Source organism: Xenopus laevis, chromosome 1S, assembly GCF_017654675.1.
Source record: "Xenopus laevis strain J_2021 chromosome 1S, Xenopus_laevis_v10.1, whole genome shotgun sequence".
Classification (NCBI taxonomy): domain Eukaryota; kingdom Metazoa; phylum Chordata; class Amphibia; order Anura; family Pipidae; genus Xenopus; species Xenopus laevis.
This window is the reverse complement of record NC_054372.1, coordinates 154,673,857-154,701,575: the sequence shown is the minus strand read 5'-3', so window position 1 is coordinate 154,701,575 and position 27,719 is coordinate 154,673,857. Positions and strand designations below refer to the sequence as shown.

The window sequence follows — 27,719 nt, the reverse complement described above, 5'->3', positions numbered from 1 at the left end:
ATATACGTGACCCCAAAGGTGAATTTGTTCCTAATTGCCGCAAAAAGATTCAATGACTAATATATTATTGAAACTGTGTGGAGTTAGACACAGTGGGGCTTGTGTCTGCACCCCAATAAAGTACAGTTATTTGGGAATGAATAAGGGGAGAGTGTGGCTCCAGTTCTGTCCTGCAGAGGGAGTCCAGCTCCTGTTTAACATCTGCTGCTTATTTTCCATCACTTCTAATTTCCTTCAATCTGTACAGAACAAAGATTTAAGCTGCGGCAGTGCTTTACCAGTGATTTAGCGCAATTAGTTCGATCGAAGGAATAATCGTTCGATCGAACGATTAAATCCTTCGAATCGAAGGATTTTAATCCATCGATCAACCGATTTTCCTTCAATCCCAAATTGGCTAGAAAGCCTATGGGGACCTTCCCCATAGGCTAACATTGATGCTCGGTGGGTTTTAGGTGGCGAAGTAGGTGGTCGAAGTTTTTTTTTAAAGAGACAGTACTTCGACTATCGAATGGTCGAATAGTCGAACGATTTTTAGTTTGAATCGTTCGATTCGAAGTCGAAGTCGCAGTCGAAATAGCCAATTCGATGGTCGAAGTAGCCAAAAAAATACTTCGAAATTCAAAGTATTTTTTATTCTAATCCTTCACTCGAGCTAAGTAAATGTGCCCCTATGTATGGTGCTAGAAAGGAATCTTATGGCTTATTCACCTAAATGGGTCATACTTGTTTCTTCCTGCGTTGGACAGCATTTCAACAGCCAGTAACACAAATACATGAAAATGCTCAGTATACATTTATATCTATTTCCACAGCAAATGAAATATGTATTGCCAGCAACAGTCCTATAGTTGTATGGATATTATTAATAATATCTGACCTTGGCTTATCAGTGCTAAAACCCACTTTGCAAGTCTAATAATACTATGTAATTGCTGTATGGTGACCCCGTCTGCAATAAAGCATGTATTGATATTAATTGTACTTCAGCCTCTGAAGCCAATACAGAGTGGTGTAAGGGTAACAAAGTACATGGCAACATCATATTATATTTAAAGTAGAAGGATAGGTAAAATCAAATGGAGGTGCCCAGTTTTAGACAGCTTACAGTAATTCTAATCTTTCCTTACTTGATCTGGCGCATTTCTTTTCTAAAAAATGCATTGGCCCAGGGTACTTTTCCTGTGAGAACCATGTTGCCATATTTCATACCTCCCAACTGTCCCATTTTCTGCAGGACAGTCCCGATTTTGACAGCTCAGCCCGCAGTCCCGGTTTTCTTACTGAAATATCCCGAATTTCTCTTTGATCTCCTGCACTGACTCAAGAAAAAGATATAAACGTTTCTGAAACTTAATTAAAAAAATAAGCTTTTTGGCAGAAAGAGCCCAAAACACTGGTCTTAAATACATTTGTAACAATTTAAGATACAAAGAAACAATTGTAACTGATAAGCAGGTCTCTTGGGGAAACTGACTCACAGCTTAAAGGGCAATTTCACCTTCATTACCAAAACTGCTATAACACATAAAACACTGCCTTAAAAATGTGTTCATTCTTTCATAACTGGCCAAAATTTTGTAAAATAGAGATGGTAATTAGGGAGTGTGGTCACAAAATGGACGTGGTCAAAATAATTTTATGCTGATGTTTTTTTCCCTCTTTTTCAAATGTTGGGAGGAATGAAATTTTTCTTCTTTCCCTGGTGGTCCCTGCCATTGCGCTAATGCACAATACAAAACAACTTCTCTGATTTCTGAAGAGCATAAACTCACAGCTCTAGTAGGCTTAGGTTAAGAATGGAGTAAAAGATGGTGGCTGCACACTTTGCTCTAAAGTATCCCCAGGCCAGTGTAGTTTTTGAAGACAAAACCCACCAACCTGGGGTGCAGGTTAGCGAATAGCATCACTGGTTCTCCTTCAAATGTATATAAAGCCCTTTCATTGTTTTGGTGTTACTGGCTCTTTAATGGACAGCGGCACGACATCTTTGGAAATATTTTATCAAAAGTGCATAAGTCAATTAGAAAAAAAATGGTTGTCAGGCTGCAGCTCTTCAAAGATTGTTAAACTACAATTGTGAGCTTTGCTGTTGGAGGAGAGGAGAAGTGTAGTTCATCAAAATCCTACGAGCTGCAGGTTTGGCATCCCTGTCATGTGATCCTTTGCAATCATGATACAGTGCCCAGGAGATCCATCTGTTTGCCACTTGTTACTGCCCTTTTAATTCACATCTTATGACTTTTAATGAGAATATAGACATAGATAATGTCCATGAATACACATTTCTAAAAGTGCTTTCAATTCCTCTATTTTCCTCAAAATACTGAATTGTACATTAGAGGATCCAGACCTTGAAAAAGGCAGAAAGAGGCAATTATAAAAACGCAAATGTCAAATGAAACATTAACAATAAAATAAATAATCTTCATTTTCCCCAAGTCCTTATTAGTTGCTAAAAAATGTCACTGTAGTAAACCAAAAAAGCTTTATCATTAGAAAATATGCGTTAGATCCCTGCTATCTCCATTCTAGATGATTCTGGCAGGTGTTTCTATTACTCTGGTTATTTTCAGGTTTGTGTCCCTTCTTCACCAGAGCTGTAAGCCTTTAGCCTCCTGTGCATCCTTTATGAGCACTGCTTGGGGGGGGGGTGGATCGTCAGCTCTACAGCTCACACTGGGTCAGAAGATGTCAGGGCAGCAAGCCCAGTCTTGACTTTCTTTGCACTCCCAATAACCACCTTTGTAATTGCAAATTAGTTCACCGGTATATGGGTCAACTTTCCTCTCGAACCACAGTGGCTGGTATCCTTCGTAGTCATTACCTGCAAAGATGATGTCACATAGATTGATGATATCAGCATCGTGCTAAAGGCAAATGAACATCTTTCGCTATGGAACTGCCTAGGCTGATGGAGGAGCCAACTTAAACAGGAACTATCGCAAAATTGAAAATTTTATATAAGCTTCATCATACTGTAATAAGAAACTTTCTATATACAATCAATTAAATATTCTGTAACGTTTCTGAAAAAAAACAAGTTTATCTTCAACATCCCTCTCTCAGCATCTGTTTCTCTTCATTGTCTCTTCATGCAGCAGTTGTCTGGAATTCATTGACAGTTAGATCAAATATATCTTATAGGGGGGCTCCTTTTGCCTAGAAGATGTATTAGAGCTCACACTTTTAAAGTACCGGTAACCAGAAATCTGCTTCTCTACATGCAGGATTTGTGCAAAAGTCAGTTATTTTGTTAGATTTTGTTGGTACTGGAATCAGTTATTTGAGTGAGCTCTAATACATCTGCTGGGAAAGGAGGCCCCCCTATAAGATATATTGGATCTGTCAAATGGGGGTCACTGACCACATCCAAAAAAGAAATGTTCTGTAGGGCTACACATTTATTGTCATTGCTACTTTTATTACTCATCTTTCTATCCAGGCCTCTCCTATTCATATTCCTGTCTCTTATGGTTGCTAGGAGAATTTGGACCCAAGAAACAAGCTGAAATTGCAAACTGGAGAGCTGCTGAATAAAAGGCTAAATGACCGAAAAACCCACAAATAATAAAAAAATGAAAACCAAATGCAAATTGTTTTAGAATACCACTCTCTACATCATACTAACAGTTAATTTCAAGGTGAACAACCCCTTTAATTAGCTGAGGCTTAAAATCTCAATGGTATGTCACTACAGCTCCTGAGTAAGTGTAAGGGGCCGATTCACTAAGGGTCGAACATCGAGGGTTAATTAACCCTCGATATTCGACTAGGAATTAAAATCCTTCGACTTCGAATATCGAAGTCGAAGGATTTAGCGCAGATAGTTCGATCGAACGATCGAAGTATAATTCCTTCGAACGATAAAATCCTTCGAATCGAACGATTCGAAGGCTTTTAATTCAACGATCGAAGGAATATCCTTCGATCAAAAAAAGTTAGCCAAGCCTATGGGGACCTTCCCCATAGGCTAACATTGAGTTCGGTAGCTTTTAGAAGGCGAACTAGGGGGTCAAAGTTTTTTTTAAAGAGACAGTACTTTGACTATCGAATGGTCGAATAGTCGAACGATTTTTACTACGAATCCTTCGATTCAAAGTCGTAGTCGAAGGTCGAAGTAGCCCATTTGATGGTCGAAGTAGCCCAAAAAAAACTTCGAAATTCGAAGTTTTTTACCTTCGAATCCTTCACTCGAAGTTAGTGAATCGGCCCCTAAGTGTAACATACATATGGGTATTACTACTCATTACTACACTATTTGCTGGGGGACATCCTTTGAAATGCACTGCCTAATAGGACTCATGATTAATGAGGGGCATTGATGTGGCAAGTGAGCTTACATATTTTGGCCAAAGTGTGGTACTAAGACCTCAAATTGTGTAACAATTATTTTGAAAGGCAAACAGTTTGCTCACAAACATTCTCCTTCTTTTTGTTTAAAAAATGACTTTCCTCAATTCTAGCAGCTGGACAACTCCAGAATGTGGGTTAGAGCAAGTGCTGGCACAAGGGTGCTTTTAGTAGCTAGTCAACACTTGTCATTGCTCTCTGTATCTCAGCAAAAACAACTGCAGACAGAAATCAATCTGGAAAACTAGAAAATCTTATAAACCATGGTTGCCCTCTCTCTACTAATAAAGGGTGAATAAGGGGGGAAAACGCAACCTTCTTCTAATGCATCGACAGCTTCAGCTTCCCTTATCCTGCGCACATCTCTCTGTTTCTCCTCGAGTCTTTGTTTCTCTACATTAGCTTCATCCCATCTGCCGTTCTCCATCAATCGCTGGTCTGGCCGATTCCTGCTATCCGTGGGTGCGATAGTCTCATCAAATTCGTTCAGTGTTAATGCAAATTCCGAAAAAAAATACATGTTCTCTGCATTCTCTCTGCAATAATAGAGGGACTAAGTCATTCATCATAAGCATACAGGGCCAGATTCAATCTGACGAGAAAAACAAATTATTATTATTATTACAGGTATGGGACCTGTTATCCAGAACGCTCGGGACCTGGGGTTTTCCGGATAACGGATCTTTCCATGATCTTCATACTAGGGATGCACCGAATCCATTATTTTGGATTCGGCCGAACCCCCGAATCCTTTGTGAATACTGCAATGTGAATATGCAAATTAGGGGTGGGAAGGGGAAGACATTTTTACTTCCTTGTTTTCTGACAAAAAGTCATGTGATTTCCCTCCCCACCCCTAATATGCATATGCAAAATTGGGTTCGGATTCGGTTTGGTCGGGCAGAAGGATTCGGCCGAATCCTGCTGAAAAAGGCCAAATCCTGGCCGAATCCCGAACTGAATCCTGGATTCGGTGCATCCCTACTTCATACCTACAGTCTACTAGAAAATCATGTTAACGTTAAATTAACCCAATAAGCTGGGTTTTCTTTTTATATCTTTTTATTTTATATCTATATCTATTTATTTCTATATCTATTTATATCTATTTATATCTCTATATAGTCTGGATCATTTGTACTGTTTTATTTTTACAAAGAAAGAGGGAATCATTTTAAAAAATTTGGATAGAATGGAATCTATGAGAGACGACCATTCTGTAATTCAGAGCTTTCTGGATAACAGATCATATACCTGTATCATTATCAACATACTGTATTCCACAGCATTGTACAAAAAATGCTAGTTCTCTAGATGATACGGGACTCCCCCTTTAATATTTACTCCATAGCTAGATAAGCACAGTCCTGATTAGTTATCATAATACTTTCTATAGGAAGAACCAGATGGTTATGAGTTACTTTAATAGCTGCCTGTGAACAAAAATATATAAAAACTATAAATCTTGTCACATAGGCACAGATATCCCATACGTTCAGTGTGATGAGGTGCCCCTTAAAATGATACTTTTTGCTGTGATTGCACTAACGTTGATCATGTTTGACATAATTATACTGTACTGTACTCCCTACATTCCTTGCTGATATGTCCAATGGCTGCTCCATTAAATCAACCTTTAGCCAGATTTGGATCCTTGTGACACAGACATGTCACACACCCTAAATACACACTCTGGCCCACCAGGAAATCTTCTAGTAGTTTGGGAAACCAGTCCAAAGTTTATGTCTGTATTTTATTCTCTTTCCCTTTAACGTATATCAAATAAAGTGAAAAATTGTGACATAGTAAGAACATGCTTAAGTGATGCCGATCTTCACTGTACAAAATACAACCGGCACGTAACTTACGGCAAAGGATATTTCTTCCAGAGCAGCTTTGGAAGGAGGGTCTGGTACACTGTCTTCTGTTTGCCTTCTGCACTGCTATTCCCATGGTTGCTCTGTACAATCTTTGCACATTCCATTTTTTCATCCCAGGTGCCTGATAGAACATAATGTGCTTTTTCATTTGCATCTGTCACCACTCCTGTGACCTGTAAAGCAGAGTCAAACTGTTAATTCATATATATGGATGTATATATCGTACATACAATAGTTACAAACTATAAGGGTTGAGAATGTCAGACACAAAACTGTAATATTATACTGTGATTCAGGGAGATCTAGGTTTGTTTATTATGTTATTCCTAGATGTATTTGGGAAATTCACTTCGTGGACTCTTCACAGCAGGTAAATTCTAAAAAATTCTAGGTACAGGCAACACACTGCAAAACATGAATAGCACTGCATAAGGATATATTTATATACAGGTATGGGACCTGTTATCCAGAATGCTCGGGACCTGGGGTTTTCTGGATAACGGATCTTTCCGTAATTTGGTTCTTCATGCCTTAAGTCTACTAGAAATTAATTTAAACATTAAATAAACCCAATAGGCTTGTTTTGCTTCCAATAAGGATTGATTATATCTTAGTTGGGATCAAGTACAAGCTTCTGTTTTATTATTACAGAGAAAAAGGAAATCATTTTTAAAAACTTGGATTATTTGGATAAAATGGAGTCTATGTGAGACAGCCATTCCATAATTCGGAGCTTTCTGGATATTGGGTTTCCAGATATGGATATATATAAATATATATATATAATCAGTATACGGGGACAACTAGTTCACTGCCATGACCATATAAAGATACAAGGGAACAAGCAGAGTGCCTTTATATAAATTTCAGAACTCAGCAGCTGACGTATTAACCCATATGCTTGTGACTCACAAAAATATTTTAAAGGGGAAGTATACCTCTTGTTCAACACAAACCCCATTCACTCAACTCATGTTGAACATAATTTTTGCCTATAGTTTTAAACACGAAAAATATGTAATTTGTACTCTTGAGCTGGGGCAAACAGGAAAATTAAAGCTACTTCATGTTTGCTCTTTGTGAGGTAGATAATTTTCAGTGCACAGATAATCCTCTTGCACATTGGAGGTCTTGACTCTGATGGCAAACTGTATGTTTAGCTCAAGTCCTATTCATTTAATTCATGGTGAATAAGAGAGTATACTTCCCCTTTAATTACTTCATAAAGGAGGTTAACTAGGAACCTATAAGCCCTTCCTAATACATGAAATGCAACAGAAAGCCTTCTGGAAAAGAAGACCTCATGATATAAATGTGAATGCACTGGGCCCGGAACTACTGTTAGGTAGAAGAGGCATGTACCTTGGGCAATACTGCAACCTCACTCAAAAACCTTCACTTATAGATGAAGACATGCTAATTACCCTTTATGTCCCTGTGGCTTAATAGCACAGATACATTAATACTTCAGAGCCATAGATCCATACTTGCAGAGAGTGTAAAACCTATTGCTGCACTCCAATGGATGGGCTTGGGTTTGAAGGTATACATATTTTTGTCCTCGGGATACCTAACTCAATTTATCAAGGTGTAAGAGGGGGCATTAACTGCAAACACACATGCTTTCATCTGTACATATTGATATATAGCCCTGTGCACAAATCCACATAAGACTATACACCGTTTAATCTGCTTCCTCCCCCTCTTCACTGACATCCTGACCTCTGCACATAGGATTTATGTGCCAATCTGCAAGCAAAGGATCAGTAAAGAACAACCCGTACAAAGCTGCATCCACTCTTCGTATATCACAGGATTAAATGCCGTCTCCAACACACTGTTGTACTCACTGGGAGCTTTAATACAACCCATTTATTATCCTTTGCTGAGAAATTGCAACATTTATTAGAGAGAAAAGTGGATTTGAAAACCCAGCATATATTCTTCTATTCAGTGTTTAGCCATTATAAATGATAGCTCACAGTTACTTGAGTTTTATGTGAAGTAATATGTGAACTGACCCCAGGCAACCACTATTTAATAGATTATCATCAATAACACCCATATATGCACACACACTCACATACAAATACAGCTAACTGCCAATAATTTTTTGGGGACTGTAGGAGAAAATCCACTCACATATATATAAAATATCCATGCATCAACCCCAATTATACTGTTGTATTTTTATATAAGAGACAAGAAGCCCATTGGAAGGATTTGTTGTTGTTGTGTTGAGTAGACATTGGCCAAACCAACATTTACATGGTGAGGTCTGGAGAGTAGAAGATGACAAGGCTTCCACTGTATGTCTTGCAACATAAAGGAATCATTTAATCCCTCCTCACCTTGAGGGCATTCTGTTTGGTGATAACATATATATATATATATATATATATATATATATATATATATATATATATATATATATATATATACAAGGATATGAGCAGAATCAGCTTGCCTGGGTGCAAATAACGATCAATAAAACACCACAGCATCGGATTTCTCAGCTCATCTTTTGTGAATATTTATTGAAAATTAAAAATTCCTATGCACATGATAAAGAAGTCAAATAAACAGAAAGGTTAGAGAGTCCTGCGGATCATCCTGGCAATATACAGTAGAAGTAATTATTAAGGAAGGGCTTCGTGTATGTAAAGAGCAGTAAAATATGGTCCAGCACTAGTTCCGGCTTCTTCTTTCTTCAAATTTCCCGGGACAGACACATGCACAGTAGAACAAAATAGCTGACTTTTTAAAGCCATGGGAAGGAAGAAGACTTTCCTTCTCGTTTAAGACATTCTTTAGGGCAGTGATCCCCAACCAGTGGCTCATGAGCAACATTTTGCTCACCAAACCCTTGGATGTTGCTCTCAAAGCAGGTGCTCAATTTTTTATTCCAGACATGAAGGAAAATTTTAGTTGCATAAAAACCAGCTGCCAAACATAGCCTCCTGTAGGCTGCCAGTCCATATAGGGTCTACTAAAAATAGCCAATCACTGCCCTTATTTGGCAACTACATGGACCTTTTCATGCTTGTGTTGCTCCCCAACTCTTTTTACATTTAAATGTGGCTCACATGTAAAAAAAAGGATGGGACCCTGCTCTAGGGCATTGATTCTTAATTTGGGTCAATATAGAATCAGGGACCAGTTCTTGCTGGAAGCTGTAGTTGTGGATCATCTAGGGACCCAAGGTTATAAAATACTGCTTCAGGGCTATTGCTACCTACTCTGCATCTACAAAAACCTTTTCAAGGTTTTGGTAGATTCAGAGAACATTAAAGCCATGTACATTGACTATGTGTATTCAATACAATGCAGCTCACTGTAAACTAACCTTTAAAAGAGAAGTAAACCATCCCCATTTATTTTCACTGTTTAGGCCTAGTGCACAGACTTCTCAGCACCCTACCCAACAACATCACAAAGCTGTTTCTCATTGCTAGTCCAGAGCTGCTCATGTGTTGCCAGTGACATTAATCTCATGTGATATGCATAGACGCTTGAAGATGACCTATAGTTCTGCCCCATGTGCAAGCTTCTTGTCTCAAATCACCAAGACCAAAGCTGGGAATGGGGGATAAAACTTGCCAATACAGCTAGGGTCGCTATCAATAACCATGAAGCCCCATGGTTACTAACTACTACTAACTACTACTAACTTAGAATGGCCCCCAGGGGATCCCAATTATTAGTCCACCAGTCACTGGGCACTCTGAGTAGTGGGCCCTAAAAACAAGTAAAATAGGGCTCCACTGAACAAAAATGCCAGTCACAAGCTTGCCCCATCCATGCCCTAATTACTAAATGTGTAAACTCCATGCATTATCCACCCAAACCCAGCCCACTCCTCCATAAGCCTCACCCCTTTTGTGAACAACATATAACAAATTTCCATCTCAGGGCCCCCCTATGCTGGGGGGGGGGCAATGTAGTATACACTTTAATATTTCTTAATATTGAGAAATATAACAAATATACCCTTCTTTCCAGGATATTCTTTAAAGACAAAAGACAAGATAAAGTACTCCAGTTGCTGTTTAAAAAAGAACAGTTGGTTGAAGGTCATTCAAAATGAAGCAATAAGTTATGGCTGCAGAGATATAATAAGTCATAGTGGAACAGATATAATGAAGCATAAATGTGTTCTCTATACTACCAGTCATAGGCTCCAAATACCTTTCTAGCAACATCCCTGGAGAAGTAACTATAAGGGCTGAATTTCATTTGGCATTTGTCCTTCGTCTTATAGTTGATGATCTCTATATCTCCAGACTAGAAATGGAAAAACAAACAAACATAAGGCATTAAGGCCACCCACACTTGTTTATAATAAAGAGAAATACCCTTATTTTGTCTAACAGTATTAAAGTCATCTAAATGAAGGTTAAAGAGCCTCTATTTAAGGTTAAAGAGCCTTCATGACTGATCCATGTTGTCAAGGGGCAACCTCCTGTGTTAATGCATCTTGGAAGGGAATTGGAAGTGGCAGCTGCACATGAACAGTTGGTTTGAAAGGAATCAGAAGAAGAATTCTGCCTTCACACTGGGAGTCAGGACTGAGTTCCAATCAATGTGTTATTTGTGATGCTTTTCATGTTATTTATCAATCACTTAATAACAAATTGAAGGACAATTCTGCCCCTAGGGGAGGTGGGGGCCAAAGTGTTTAATTGCTAACATCATAACATTATCTTTATATACTATATATAATTTTCCCATAAAGTATTTGCCCAGTGCTTTTATACTACCCATCTGATCCCTATGTTCCTCTATGAGGGGGCTGCCATATTTGTGCAGCAGTAATCCATTACAATTAGAAACTATAACTGACAGGTTGAAAAGGGACAATTAGGTTGGGAAAACATATATAATTTGAAGTAAAAGCAGAATAGTTTCAGTTTGTGTAAAGCTTGTGTTTCATGCACTAACCTGGTCTATCCAGAGCTTCCCAACGATGATATTGTGCACAGTAGAGGTGACCTTTCTCCACACATAGTGATTCCCACTTGAATGGAACTCCAGATGGATGTCCCCTGTGATATACAGACATAAAACAAGGTCTGAATTAAAAAAATGTTCCACGCCACATTTAGATGTTTGATAAATGGAATTATATATTCTGCTGTTGTAATCTCTGTTGGATTGTTATGCTCTGGCTGCACTGAGGTTGCCTTTTGTCCAACCATTTTATACTATCGTTATACTGTAATAAATATAAATGCTCATAGAAACATGTCTTTTGTTTCACTAACAGGCAGTCCTGTTATTCATGTTCTGGGACCAGATTCATATTCATGTTCTTGGATTCTGTGACCTGAAGCCCATCTGCTTTTTGGAGAATCTGTGCACTGCCTTTCTTACCTCTTGTTCTTGCCTATTGTTTTTCTCTTTGCAGGTGCTATCTCTTCTTCTGCCTGCCCTGACCCTGCCTCCAACCACCCTGTTTGCAGAACTATCTGCTCACCTTTCTAAGCTTCGTTTAATAACCTGACACTGAACATTTATTCTGCCAAGACCTTATATAAGTATTTCCCCAACTATCTCCCTAATTAGTGTGCAGGATTAATCCCCCTTTGTCACTGTTCCAGACCCCAGGTATAGAAACCACTGGTCTAGAAATAACTACCATATGCTCACATAAATTATAACCCCAGCAATTTGGATTATGTATAATGTGAAGACATATGAGACAATCCCAGCAGCCCATGGCCAAGCCTTGGATGTTTACATTTGTACTGTTGGCCTCCTGTTGTACAACCCTCTTCAAGTTTTCCCTATTAATTAATAGCTGGAGAAGTCTATAGATATGATTTTGCTGAAACACAAAATAATCGGTGTAAGATTATAACCAGGTGGCATTGACTTACCCAGTGGCATGATGGAGAGGTATTTTCCCCTGAATTTGCTTGCAATCGTGATTTCCTGCCACAATTTCCATCCATTTTTGGAGTGTACATAATGGGCAGCAGCAGGTGGATGATGACTAACCTGACAATGAAATTGAACTGATTAGATCAGAAGCAACAATACATAGTAAGTAAGATCTATATCAATCCACTTGTATCAACAAAATATGAGGTAAATTAATTTATAGTCTCAAAACAACAATACAACTGTATAACATTATAGATGTATTCAGGAAATAAGGAAATTATGGGTTTAGATGATTTATTTGGGTTTCAGAATGAGATGTTTGAACTTAGCAGAAGATACATTACTGATTTGGCAATCCTAAAAGTGGTAGGTGCCCACTGCCTCTTTGCAATCAGAGCAATATGTCCCTTCATGTGCTTGCGTACAATCTGGTTGTTCAGTACAGAGCCCCAACCTGAAATGACTTTTTATGTGGAATGACATGGATGAATTATTATGGAAAAGGTACTCATTGGCATGTTACCACAATCTGGTATCATAAAGAACCTGCTTAAAAAAATATAAAAACAAGCTATAGGATGGTTTTTCTGGACATTTAGTCTAAAATCTAATGTCACTGGAACATTCACTGATGGCTTTCAAAATGAATAAAGGTCACCACAAGAGCTATTTGTACACATTTTTATGGGCGATATGAACCAAAACCCCTTCACATCACCAAATGCAATGCCAAGTGACATCTGGAATGTTCACCTGTGTTGGAGTAGTGGAAAAGCCCTATTGAGCAATAAATGCTCAATTATTACATTTGGTAGATTCCAGTAGAATACTACCTGCTTAAATGCATAAAGGCAATGATAAGGTTTGGTATAGTCCGTGGCTGTCTAGGGCCCTTGGTTTCACTTAAATGTTTAGCACACAATGGCATTTTGGAAACATTGTGGAAACACGCTCAGGAAAATTATATCCTGCTTTTGCACAATAAAATTTCCATGCACAACATGAGGTCCATACAGAATGGGTTTGCAGATATAAGAGTAGAAGAACTAGACTGGCCTGTACAGAGCCCTGTGGAATAAAGTGGAAGGGGGCCTGAGCCAGACCTGATCCCCAACATTAGTGCCCAACCTCACTAAGGATTTTATGGCTGAATGGAAGCAAATCTAACCAACAATGTTCCAACATCTAGTGGACAGACTTCTTAGAGGAGTAGAGACTGTAATAGCAGAAAAAGGAGTAGCAACTTAATTTTAATACCCTTGTCTTGGGAATAAGCTGTTAAGACAGGCAGATGCCTGATACTGTGTATATTAAAAAAACTGAAAGCATGATCAAATTTATTCCTCTAGTGTCATGATAATCTGTACAGACTTCTGTGTGTTTGCATATAGAAAGTTTTTGTAGAAGGTTTCTAAATTGCTCACATCTAGAAGAAATCTCTGACAAACAGGCTGTAGACAGAGCCATATTTAGGTCCGGTGTCACCCAAAGCCCCCACCTAGTTTTAATTTTTTTAAATTATGGATTACATAGGCATCTGAGGGTGCCCATCTAAAGCTGCCATCCTAGGCATGGGCCCTTGGGTGCCTACCTATAAATACGACCCTGTGTGTAGGATGGTTTTGTCTCACAGAATTGCCATACCTGTTCACATATGGACCTAAATCCTAAATCATCTAGTCGGTCAAGTTCAAAGGTTTCTCCTAGCAGTGGATTAAATGGTTTTGCTGTCCGGTGGACTGTGGTGGAATAGGAAGACACAGAAAATGCGGCAATATAACACATCTGTTCAATAGAGCTTTCACATTTCGCTGCTTTATCCAACAATGCGTGGTACTCCAAGTCTTCTGTAAGCCTCTGGAGCATAGATAGGGGCTCATTAAAATTCACCTACAAAAGAAGCAAGAAGACGAATCAGCCAATTAGGCACTGTGAAATTGCAGCAATCCAAACAAAACCAAACTCTAAATATGCAATAGGCTTTTATATCCAGTACTAGGCTACAATTTAAGAATATCCATAAACTAAATGTAGCAATTATTTTCCTTTATTTCTAGTGTCATCATGTTAAAGCAGTGCTTTAGAGAGATTGTACATCAGTCCCTGCCCCAGTGGAGCTTACAATCTATTATTGCCAGCAATCATTTCTGCTCAAGTGGAGATATTCTAACATTGTAGAGTTTGAGTACATATTCTGTACTTAAAGTCAAGAAACAGTTTGTATCTGATCATGGCTATTTTTTGTCAATTTGTGGAAGGTGAGACTCCTGACTGCCAAGCTCCTTCACTTGCAGCTAGGGGAAGGTCTAAAAATAACAGCATATTAAATTCTCCTTTGGAGGGTTAGCAACACAACAGTTCCATCGACAGACTTGCCGTGGGGATCAGAATCTTCTGCTTGTCTCATACTCTATTGATCATGTTGTGCTCATTCCAGAATTGTGTCCTTCCACTGTCAGACAGATGTGTGTTAATAGGACCCACAGCAGAAGATTTAACATTTTGTCACTGACAAACCATAGCATCTTACATTATAGTTCATATTTTTTACTTTATACCTAATAATAAAAAGCAGAAACTACTTGTTCCCTTGACACGCTACATATTAATAAGGGTTTACCTCTGCTTGTGAAATTTTAAATGACAATAAATAAACAGCTACATTTAAGGTATTTCCTGCAAGAAATGTAAGGGGTGATAAAATGGGACATATTTTAATCTTTCACATTTTATTTATGAGAAATATGTCACTAATTGTTCTCTAATGGTCAGAATAATCTCTATACAGATATCTGCAATTACAGTAAGAGTAATAAATAAAACAAAGAACTAAAGGAAATTCCAGGTGTCATGAAACAAAATATTTATTGTAAAGACATTGGTGCATCTTAAAAACAATTGCTCACAACCCACTATGCAAATAATGGCTGATCTTAAACTCGATGATCCCTTGCCATGTGATTTACAGTGTTTGCAATTCTGCTGGATGCCAAGAATGCTGAAATATACATCATAAAGCACACTTCACTTATAACTTCAGCAATGGCTTAACAGCAAGCAGTGCTTACGTCTATAAATATATTTATTATCTAGCCACTAAATCTGTGATTAAAGCAAAGGAAATACGTAGACCACATAGCAATAAAAGACATCTAAATTACATTTGTGACAGAAATGAGCCATTAAGCTGTAATATTTTCATTCTCAAAGGGCTATTAAGAAGTCATCACCAAACCAGCAGACATATGGGGAAGCAGCACTCTCTCAGGATTTGTCTCTCTGCAGTTGTCTGTTTGATTTTGTATATGAACAAGCATAAGAGCATGGGAATTTACAACCAACCAAAGATAAAATTTATATAAATTAATGAGCTCTCTGGGGTTTCTGTTTCTATCATTTATGAGTAAAAAAAACAAAAAAACAATGGAAGAATCAGTAGATAAAAACTTAGACATACCCCTTTGTTTATGCCCTGGCCTTTGCGGGAAGCACTAATTTCTAAGGTCTCGACTCTGTTTGGAAGGATTCACTGGCTCTCATTCAAGGGTATTCAAATAGTAATAATTCAAAATGGTCTAAAAGGCATTTTCTATGTCAACCTCTGCACTAGGGAAGGGTTATCTGTAAGGAAAAACTGGCACATTAGAGGGTTGATTTACCACCGCAAACCACAATTGTGGTTGCACAGAAATGGGTGCAGTTGGTGAACACATTGATGGCATTTATTAAATGCATTTGAGACCAAAGATGCTCCTTGCACTTTCTTATAGTTGCACTTGGAGCCAATGCATCCATCCTGGCTCCTATTACAAATCACCTGTAAGTGACTATTGACACGGGGGAACCACTGGAACTACTGCCACTTTCAAGCGAGATGTATTTCCAGGGTTCCCACTGCAGTTTTCATAAAAAATGCCTTAATGCCCTTCACATATTGATTCACATATTGATCATGGGTGAGTGCAGAGGACCTTTTGTCTTTGTCTGTATGAAAGTTGTGTTAAAACCACATTACACACTCGCTTTATGGTTTAAAATGTAACTTTAGAACTTTGCATTTTTTTGCTTAAGGGAAAAAGAGAACTGTGTATTTTGTTATGTTTTGGGTAGCCAAGGATGAGTATAGCAGTGCTTTATTAGCAGGCTCATGCAGGCATTACACAACATTAACTTTCACTTTTAAGCTGTCAGGAAGTATGCACAGTATAAGTCTGGGCACAGTGGAATCTACAGGCCATTTGTATAAACACCACATATTTCATGTCTGCTTATGGTTTATCATCATTTATAAAGTTCCAGCTATTAACATTTTGGTTCCCTTGTGCCTGTGTAAACTGCACTTTGCACCTTGCACATTCTGAAGCCACTGCAAAGTATAGAAAGTTGCTCCCTAGGATTTCCAGTTATTCTGTTCTAACTGGTACAGATTTTTGCTCATGCAATCACTAAGTGCAGTCACAATATAGTACTAAAGAAGTAAAAAAGTGTGAAAGCAAAGTAAAAAAGCAGTGCTTTTTAACTGCAATCTTTTGCAGGGGGTTACATTTAAAATGACTGTTCTTTGACTCTGCTTTCACACTTTTTTTACTCTTTTACAAAGTTGCTCCCTCCTGCCAGTTGTTCAGGTATGGGCCAAGAGCATTTTACACCCCCTGGCACTTTAGCACTTGCCCATTACCATTGATAAATGAGCCTTATTAACTTTGAACCATCACAATGGTAGAAGGGTTGGACATATCTGAAAGTGAGGTGGTCTACTTTAAAGGAGAACTAAAGCCTAACTAAAGAAGTAGCTAGAAATGTTGTACATTATGTTTTGGCTTTTGTACCAGCCCAAGGCAACCACAGCCCTTTTGTAGGGAAGATCTGTGTTTCCAAAGATGCCCCAGTGGCTCCCCATCTTCTTTTCGGTTGATTTACTGCACATGCTCTGTGCTGCTGTCACTTACTGAGCTTAGGGACCCACTCACAATATACAGTACCCATAGAATATAAATGTCACAATATAAAGCTGATTAGTAATTAATACAGATCATTTTTAGCTTCTCAGCTGCTGCTCAGAGCGGACCCTTTTCAAGATGGTGACACATGTGACAAGTTTTAAATCCTGGAGTTGAGAAGCCGAAACTTTAGGTTGGTGCAATAGGTTCAGTATGTAAAATATGGCATTTTTACCAAAATTCATTTTTAGGGTTTAGTTCTCCTTTAAAATGGGGTCTGCCAGGGACCCTGCCCATTTTGTGTATAAATCAGTGGAACTGAAAACAACTGATGTACAGTTGCAAAGAGTCGCACAGCCATTGCAAAGCTTTTGGTCACATCCAGTACATTATCACTTCCATTAGTTGCATAGAAACAGCTGCTCTGAAAAAGCTTTAGTGATAGCACTAATCTTGCACCAGCTGGTGATATGGTCTAGATCAAAACAAAGCTTTTAGGACATTATCCCGTTTTGCAGCTATGGCATAAATCGGTCCAAAATGTGGACAGGAATTAAAAAAAAACAGTATATATCCGGCCAAAACCATTTATATATATATATATATATATATATATATATATATATATATATATATATATATATATATATATATATATATATATATACAGGTATATATATACAGCACCCAACATTAATAAGTGCAGCATGAGTCATTAAGCCTTCCTGTGATACCAGCTGGAACATAACTGATAACCACCTACAGTTTCCTGGCTGTATTACATTATTAGATCTTTATATTTCTAGGCATGCCTTTTGAGGAGAAAATGTCCTACATAACAGAAGTAATCAAGTATGCAATTGAGGATTCATGTTACATTGCAGAATCCTGCCTGGGCAACATTTAGAATTATAACTGCATCAGGCTGGCTTTCACTTCGCATCCCATTCCCTACGCATCCCATTCTATAGCCTAACTGTGAGTTTGCACAGCCCTTGGAAGAATACATGAAAAGCAGTTATCAGAAAGTTTCTTTACTTAGGGTGTAAGCTTTAATAGGCAGGGCCTTCTCTATTTGGTTTGGTCCATAATTGAGTAACGCTTTTTTGGGCTATCCAGCCCATAAGGATTTAAGGGGTCCAGCTAGTGGAGTGAGCATGGGTTACATGTGACCTACACAACAGGGCCAGGGCCTTTGCCAGGTGGAAGCTTCCCCTTTAAAGTGTAGCAGAACTACACAACACAGGCTATTAAGTGCATAAGTAGATAAATTGGATGCCAGGAGGTGATAAAATAACAGGATGGAATTTATTGCACAAGGACAATTGACCTCAGGTTTTACTCACGCAGGAGTTCAGGAGATAGCAGATGATATTGAGTCAGGCAGATCACACGATACAGCAGGAAGGTTGTCTCTCCCATAATTCTCAACAGGCATAGAGTACATCAATTCATACAAGACTGATGTTACCTCTGTGGGGATCTGGATCAATCACTGTAGAGATCAGACAGTCCTCTGCTAACCTAGGTCCCTATCACTGAGTTCCCTGCACTAAAGTCAACAACAAGGGAATCCTTGTAGGGAACTACTTCCAGCTATCAATCCTTGATGGAGCTGCTAAGTACTAGCCTTACTCTCCTAGAGAGTCTATTACCACAGCTTCCCAAGACTGGCTATTCTTTTCTCAAGGGGTAACCTGGTCCCATAATCAAGCACCAAAGGTGTCAGGTCCCTTAGGGTTAAATGGCTTTACTGGGCCTTTGGTGATCCCAGGCTCAATGGGAACACCCAGCTTCAAGGACACCAGGAGCCAAAGAGGAAGAGGCCACTCCCTGTACAACACAATATAGGAGTGTGGCAGGAAGTGGTATTACACCCTTTGGCCTATAGCTGTCGTTGTTACACAAGAACTGTTACAAGGGCTTATGCCCAATAACAAAGGATATAAGAAAACTGTCTCAGAAAGGTAGGGAATTAATTCTATAGGGGCATAGCAATCCTATAGGTCCCTACAATTGAATGCTTCTGCAAATTGCTACTTTTACTGGTGGGAAGCCGCAATGCCATTCTATGCTAGCACTTTATAGATAGAACTAGACAGTGGGTCTTGTTTGCACAAGCACAACCGTCCATAGTGCCGTTACCCATAGCAAGCAATCAGACACTATGTTCGCTGTTCGTTCTTTTACAGCTAGAATAATGCAAATAAGTCTTTGACTGGCTGTATGTAATACTTACACAAAGGCACACTTTATTATACAGCAAGTAACAGTATCTCAGTCCCTTTCATATATAGGTACCAAAAAAAATATGAGAACTGAGCTAGAGAACAACTAAACAAAATTAAACAATTGTAATGTGGGACATGTACCAACCAGAGCTCTATTTTAGTCCAGTCCATACTCTGGAATCCCCCCTCCCCTTGCCAAATGAATACAAGTGCAGTATAGTCAAGGTATGTGCCATTTGCAGCTACTTACTTTCATCTCCGTTTGCCGATGTAGCCCCAGGTGTTTTAGGCACCAGAGAGCCACCCTCTATACTGGACTGTTCATCTCCAGGCCTCAAGGGACTTAACACAAGTCCAAACTGATATTGGTTTTATCCTGAATGAGTTGTAGTGAGTCAGTCAAAACCCCTGAATTATTACTGACCTTACCTATAATCATATAGAGATTTGGTGGTTGGTAAATTTGGAAAATGTGAATTATATGTGGCAATTTCTAGTATATGACTAAAAAATACCCTTATCTAAGACATGTGGCTTCATATAAAATTTAAAGTTTGCCATGCCCTGAGCTAATTACTTCTGCCACCCTTCAAGCTGAATTTACACTGTTATTTTTATCTGAAATGTTTAATCTGTAAATAAATTGACTTTTTAAAAACACTCAGGGGTATCTCACAAATTCACTTTACAGCCCTGTGGAGAAATCTGAACTTTAAAAGAAGTAATAATGGGAGAACCCGTTATGCCTACAAAAGCAAACAGTTAAACAGTTTCAAAGAACAAGCCAATAACCTTGTATATTGGGAACATAAAATCTTGTGAATTAGAGGTTAGCTTCAGCAGAGAAGCAGGATGGTTGTAATGGAGCCCTTAAACAGAAGCCATAATAGATTGATTGAACATATCGGGAGAAAACTTACAGTGTGTAACAGGCAATACAATCCACTGAAAGCATTAGAATCTACATCCTACTTTTATTTCCACAGCTAGCAATCATACAAATATAAATGGATCCAAAGCATTTAATATCTCAGACTTTATCCTGTAAAATACAAACATGTACTGTATAAAATCTCTGTACAACTTCGTTCCATATAAGCGTTTCACTATTCTTTATACATAAGAGGTATGAGATGTATAAGATGGTGCTGGTAATGTGCATGTAGCTTTTAGGCATTGCCTTTTCTCCCTCCAAAACTATTGCATGTCCTAAATAACTTTATTTACACAACATTGTGTAAGGCTTTAAATGAAAATTAATCAAAAAAACTGATTGTTATTACAGTATTTTTAGTTTTAAAAGTGTTAAAGTCTTAAATAAAAAGCTTTGTTTTAATAAATGTTTTTTTACGACTTCCCTTGGATTAACAAGAGCAGCAATCCCCAACCAGTGTCTTGTGAGCAACATGTTTCGCTTCAACCCCTTGGATGTTGCTCCCAGAAGTGGCTTCAAAACAGGTGCTTATTTTTGAATTTCTGGCTGAAAGGCAAGCTTTAGTTACAAAAAAACCTGGTGTACTTCCAAACAGACTATGTTTTCATAGGAATTATCAATAGTCAATCACAGCCCATATTTAGCAGGAACTTTTTGCATGCTTGCGTTGCTCCCCAACCTTTTTTATATTTGAATGTGGCTCATGGGTAAAAAAGGTTGGCGACCCCTGAACAAGAGCTTCCTGTTAATAGTCACTTATCATTTTCACATATGAATGAAGAAATAGCCTAGTACTAAAAATAACACATCACTCACGTACAGGCATAGGGATTTTAGATAATTCTTTGCCAATGCAGTTCTTCATTATACTCCAGAGATTAAGGCTGTAGTTTGGTTTGTCAGGGATACGTGATCTTCTCCTTTTCTTAGGTATAAGTTCCTTGTGCTTAGATTCATGATTACTTTCCTGGGAACTATGAAATGACTGAACGAGAAGCAAGGGATAATTTGAGTATAGCATTATATGATCATCCTAAAGATATTTCACCTGACAGCCCTGCAAAGGCAGTGACCCAAAATGCAAACAAAATGCAAGTCTACAGCTATAATTAATGGCTGTTTAGTTCTCATGCACTATATGGAAAACAGAACTTAAAATTAGAAGATAAATGAGGCGACCCCCCTTAACTGTACCACAATGCATTTCCTATGAATTCCTACCTAGACTATGAGTGCCTTGGAGGTCACCATGTTTAATAAAAAAGCTATTTGTGGTAGGTAAATGAGATTTAACACTTGTCTCTATTGAAAGTCAGACTTGTTTTTTCTCCATGACTTCAGGTAATACAAATACTTGCAGAATAAATCTAGGAACTCATTTTGCGGGTGATATTTATACACTTGTTTTATGTTTTATGGGATGTTCTTAGTTTAGTGTTGTTCTGTGTCCTAATTATAATAACACAAAAATAAGGCAGCTGCTAAATGTATACAGTAATATGCTGTGGACAGCTGTAAAGAGCAGCTAAGAGTACGTATGAATTGTGTCTGGAGACATGAAATTATACATGGAGCATGAAGCAAGCACTGTGGAATTCATGCTAAATATATAATGGCAAAGAGATGGTCTGTTGACTATTCCCTACTCATCAAAATCCTTTTTTCTCTTGCTCCCAAATGCCCGGTCATGTCTTGTTGTTTGTTCTCTATTCCACCCACACTTTCACTTGGCATCCTTAACTCTTTATCTGCTGTGTCTAATATGTCTCTGCCTTTGTCTGCCTTTCTTTCTCTATTTGAAAGTAATATCTTATGTTTAGCCACCTCTTTGGGCTACTAAAACATCCCTATGCAGACTATATTTACTGGCAATATTACACTGTAGAAAAAAAATCATGATGAGACTTGAAAGTGCTGTCAGCTAATTTAACTTAGTGGTAGGGCATAGGTAGCCTGTTCCAGTTTATTAGAATGGCTAGCTAATTCCAGATGTGTCAAGCATTTTGATGGTGCCCAGAAATTAAACCTGAATAGACAGGAGTGTCTGATAACAAGTGGAAAAATGATTTCTTGCAGTGCTACATATTGGGGCAAATTTACTTATGGTCGAATATCGAGGGTTAATTAACCCTCGATATTCAACTGCCGAATTGAAATCCTTCGACTTCGAAGATCGAAGTCAAAGGATTTAGCGTTATTCCTACGATCGAACGATCGGAGGAATAATCGTTCGATGGAACCATTAAATCCTTCGAATCAAAAGATTCGAAGGATTTTAATCCATCGATTGAAGGATTTTCCTTCGATCAGAAAATTGTTAGGCAGCCTATGGGGACCTTCCCCATAGGCTAACATTGGCCTTGGTAGGTTTTAGGTGGCGAACTAGGGGGTCGAAGTATTTTCTAAAGAGACAGTACTTCGACTATCGAATGATCGAATGATCGAATAGTCGACCGATTTTTAGTTCGAATCGTTCGAATCGAAGGTCAAAGTCGAAGGTCGAAGTAGCCCATTCGATGGTCAAAGTAGCCAAAAAAACCATTCGAAATTCAAAGTTTTTTTCCTCTATTCCTTCACTCGAGCTAAGTAAATGGGCCCCATTGTATATGTAATGCAGCTTCCCATTCACTTCTCCTAATTGTAGTATTAAAGATGAGGTGCTCTGTCTGTGTCTTTTTAAATGTTGTGCGCTTCTCCACTTGTTAGAACCATGTCTCGTATTCTAATTGCTGCAGCTTCTGTGATCAAATCACCACTATCTCCAAACCAAGGTTACTGCCAATAGCTCATTATTTGGCTGTATCAATGGGAACGACCCCATGGTAACTAGAGTGGGTTATAGCACAGCTACGATTACAGGTCAAAATGGCCAGTGTTACATAGGCATAATGCAAAATGCACTGCTGTGTAGAGAAAAAAAGTATAGTAATCATTTTATGAATACACCATTGGATTAGCAAGAAGGAAATTATTTAATACAAACCAAAACATACTGATTTCCATGTTCACATAAATCTAAAATAGAAGTTACAAAATGAAAAGATACTTTCTAAAAGCCATTAAAGGGATTGTGTAAGTGTAACAGATAAGAAGGGACATATGTCAGGCATCTACAACCCAGAGACGGTAAATATACTCACATCTTCAAGATGCCAGTCATCTGGGAGGCCTCCACTAGCACTGCTTAGGTTGCTCCCAGAACGCCTGGAAAATATAGTATTGCATTACAAATGGGAACTGTACAAGATGAGACACAGTATTTCAATCCTCATTAACCAGGATACTCTGCTAAGGAATGTCTCATTACGTGTATACTGTGTCTTACAATGATAACACAACACACTACAGTTTTAAATCCAGTAGGATAAATAAATCGAAATTTTAAAAGGCAAAAAGACAAATAAATAAACATTTTAGTAATGCTCAATATGGTTAATTTCTTAATTTTTTTAATTCACAAACACAGTTATTTATTACAATGGATGTATCTAGTCTTATGAATATCTAAATATATCTATTTTGTTTTCATGTGTCTGCTTGTCTACAAGTTGCCTAATCTATAGCCTGACAGGCTGTCATTTGCAGTACTACTGGCCCTCTGTTGTAACTAATAGCTCATTGCTTCAATTAAATGCAATAGTTAGTGCCAAACCCCACACATCACATGGATGCTGAAATGGTTTACATTTAAATGAAGCATCATAAAAATGGTAGACCCATTATAGATTGAAAAAGTGGTATAAATCCTTTAAAATGGATGCAGAATTTTATGTGACAATTCCTCAGATCCTGCAGATTCATTCCCCATAAGACTCAGTAATGCAGAAATAGGTGTGCGGGCAATGCATGCTTAATACTCACAGGCTTACTACACCTCCACATACACACTATATTTATATAGAAAAATATCCCAGAATTAGGGGGTTATTTATTAAAGTCTGATTGCCAAAAACGTAAAAAAATATTTTTTATAGTAAGTCTTTTTTACTACTCGAGATTTATTATACCCCAAGGATGGAAAAAGTCTGAATCCAAAAATCTGGCACCTCAGACCTGGCGAGGTAGTATATAAGTAAATGGGAGAGATTCCTATCCTATTTGGAAGTTTCTGTGGTCTGCACTGGAATTAGCCCAAAAAATTCAGGATTTTTGGGAGAAAGCCATAAAAAATCGTATGATTCGTGAAAAAAAATCGTATGATTCATGTTTTCGCTTGATTTTATCGTGTTTGACCTTTATTGGATTAATAAATAAGGTCCAATCGTGGATTCTAGTTTGGGCATACTTTTTTATTTAAAATAATCTTGATAAATAACCCTTAGGGGCAGATTTATCAAGGGATGATTTAGCGCTAAAATAGCATTCGATCGATTGAATAAAAATCATTCGATCGAACGATTAAATCCTTTGAATCAAATGATTCCAATGATTTTTAGCGATCGATCGAACGATTTTTATTCGATGCCAAAAACTTTAAAAAAAAATGCACTGGAAGGTCCCCATAGGCTAATATAGCAATTCGGTAGCTTTAATTTGGCGAAGTATTGAAATCGAAGGATTTTTAAAGAGACAGTACTTCGACTATTGAATGTTCGAATATTTGAATGATTTTTTATTCAAATCATTCGATTCGATCGAATATAGACAAATCGATGGTCGAAGTACCCAAAAATTTTTTATAATGTAATCATTCACTCGAGCTTAGTAAATCTGCCCCTTAATGTCTACTTTACTACCAAAATCATAGCACATAGGAAGTAAACAGCCATTCATGGCATATTCTCCATCCCCAAACAAAAGGTTTGTTAAACCCTATGCAAAGATTTCTAAGAATTTAGTTTTTTTTGTTTTGTGATGCTTACTCTTTCTTTAACTGCACAAGCATTTAAGCAATCACTTTTGTGTTTGTCTTTTGGTTCTTTAAATATTCCCTGAGACTGATGCTTTATTAGAAGCCAAGATATTGCATATTGATCTCCTCTTTCCAGGGCAGCTGTTGCTGTTGACATCACAAGAATCAAAGTCTGAGCTGCCAGTAATAAAATATATATCTACAATCGAGACTATCCACACGCTTTGAGGTATATTGGCCTTATCTCTTGGGGGTTTATGAAGGTTAGTTAATCAGGAGACTGTGTTGTAACACCTCAACAACTCAATAGTTTTCTAAAGGGTAATTGAACTTTTCATAGCATTGTAGGTTCATGTTCAGGTATAGGTGTTTCTTCTTCTAACTTAAAGGGATACTGTCATGGGAAAAAAAAATTTTTCAAAATGAATCAGTTAATAGTGCTGCTCCAGCAGAATTCTGCACTGAAATTAATTTCTCAAAAGAGCAAACAGATTTTTTTATATTCAATTTTGAAATCTGACATGGGGCTAGACATTTTGTCAATTTCCCAGCTGCCCCAAGTCATGTGACTTGTGCTCTGATAAACTTCAATCACTCTTTACTGCTGTACTGCAAATTGGAGTGATATCACGCCCCTCCCTTCCCCCCCCCAGCAGCCAAACAAAAGAACAATGGGAAGGTAACCAGATAGCAGCTCCCTAACACAAGATAACAGCTGTCTGGTAGATCTAAGAACAACACTCAATAGTAAAAACCCATGTCTTACTGAGACACATTCAGTTACATTGAGAAGGAAAAACCGCAGCCTGCCAGAAAGCATTTCTCTCCTGAAGTGCAGGCACAAGTCACATGACCAGGGGCAGCTGGAAAATTGACAAAATGTCTAGCCCCATGTCAGATTTCAAAATTGAATATAAAAAAATCTGTTTGCTCTTTTGAGAAATGGATTGCAGTGCAGAATTCTGCTGGAGTAGCACTATTAACTGATGTGTTTTGAAAAAAACATGTTTTCCGATGACAGAATCCCTTTAAGTTGATGACATGTGGAAAACAGGCTCCTTGAATAGAACTCTAGGGGATCTATACGTACCAGCATGCTACCCTGTGCTCTGCTCTATTACTCTACATACAGGCAGGGGCGTGTTTTTAGCAAGAGGCAAGTTGCCTCAGACAGCATTTTACCAGGGGTGACCAAAGGGCATCTGGCCATTCCTGGCAACTTTAAGAGCTGAATTTATTTTAACTGGATATGTGGCTCTCTTAGTGCAAAAAGCACAAGTGTCTATGAGCAGGTGGTAAGGACAGGGCTTCACCTCACCACACCAAGCTTGCCAGCAGTGATGGGTGAATTTGTCCTGCTTCGCTGAAAAATTTGTGAATTTCCAGTGAAATTTGCGAAACGGCGAAAAATGTGCAAAACTTGAATTTTGACGCCCGCATCAATTCACAACAATTTTGACACCTGCGTTTAAGTCAGTGGTCGTCCGAATAATGTTGATGTGCAACAGTTTTGACACGAGCGACTATTCTGACACGCGTCCAGATTTTCGTGGCAGTTTCACAGGCCGCAAAACGCGTTAACCCATCACTACTCAGCTTGCACTACTACTACTGTATATGATTATCAATATGCCAGATTCAGAATGCTGTGCTGTTAGTTGTCATTGGGCAGAAGAAGATTACAGAGACCTGTGTAGGCATGCTAATTATGTCTGACAATAAGCTATATTATTAACGCTGCACCCATTAATGATGTGGGTTTAGTAACAATCATGAAGGAGGGCCACCACACTTCTCAGTGCTTGCCTACTATATGAATGATCTAACTGGAGCTGAATCACATCTAATAAAGCAGGAATCTGCCGTCTACTCTGGAAACACTACATACTTTCCAATAAAAAAAAATATATATAAAAGGAAGTAATGGTACTTTTTGCCACTGGTTATAAGTGGGACCCTAGAGCCTTGGGACCAACAGGGACATATTAGTAACACTGGGTATATTAAATAAACAGTCCCAATATAGAATTATAGACAATGCACAAGTTATACAGGTATAGGACCTGTTATCTGGAATGCTTGGGACTAAGGGTTTTCCAGATAAGAGGTCTTTCCGTAATTTGGATCTCATTGGAACACATGAACAAAAACATATACAAATTATTTAGTTGGAATAGACAGGATGGATTCTGGATAATGGGTTCCATGTTATAAGCCACCTATGCGTTCCATGACCTTTCTTTCAAATAGTACAATATATAGCACATTGTTGGTACAGATATAACAGTACCTGTGCTGTTTAGGGTCAGCTGTTACTGTGATAAAAGCTGGTGCATCCTCCATGGCATCAAAGTACTCTGTCTCTTCATCTTCTTCAGTGGCTTCTCCTTTTATAGCCTGGACATTCCCTATAAGCAAAGTAACGTATTTAAACCATTTTTTATTGATAATATGAATTAAAACGTTATTTCTAAGGTTATTCTGAGGTTACAGGAACCTAGTGGTTAAAGCAACAAACCAATTCATTAGGATAAACAACAAGAAAGGAAATACCCCATAATGACCTCATTAAACAACAACAAACCTATCAAATAATTGGTACACCTGAACAAATAATAAAAGCTCCTCATACATAATATAATA

At 38.1% G+C, this 27,719-nt stretch overlaps 1 protein-coding gene across 1 annotated transcript in view; it reads right to left on the bottom strand.

The window, feature by feature from the left end:
- Nucleotides 1-1,299: 1,299 nt before the first annotated feature.
- osbp2.S (oxysterol binding protein 2 S homeolog) overlaps nucleotides 1,300-27,719 on the bottom strand; it is a 60,458-nt gene continuing 34,038 nt past the window's right edge. The window contains exons 4-13 of the mRNA XM_018244256.2: nucleotides 27,367-27,484; nucleotides 23,365-23,428; nucleotides 21,045-21,209; nucleotides 13,764-14,009; nucleotides 12,113-12,233; nucleotides 11,175-11,278; nucleotides 10,422-10,517; nucleotides 6,222-6,406; nucleotides 4,669-4,889; nucleotides 1,300-2,827 (exon numbers count right to left, since the gene is read on the bottom strand). Coding sequence (XP_018099745.2) covers nucleotides 2,685-2,827; nucleotides 4,669-4,889; nucleotides 6,222-6,406; nucleotides 10,422-10,517; nucleotides 11,175-11,278; nucleotides 12,113-12,233; nucleotides 13,764-14,009; nucleotides 21,045-21,209; nucleotides 23,365-23,428; nucleotides 27,367-27,484 — 1,463 coding nt within the window. The 3' untranslated portion in view covers nucleotides 1,300-2,684. The remainder of the gene's footprint in view (nucleotides 2,828-4,668; nucleotides 4,890-6,221; nucleotides 6,407-10,421; nucleotides 10,518-11,174; nucleotides 11,279-12,112; nucleotides 12,234-13,763; nucleotides 14,010-21,044; nucleotides 21,210-23,364; nucleotides 23,429-27,366; nucleotides 27,485-27,719) is intronic.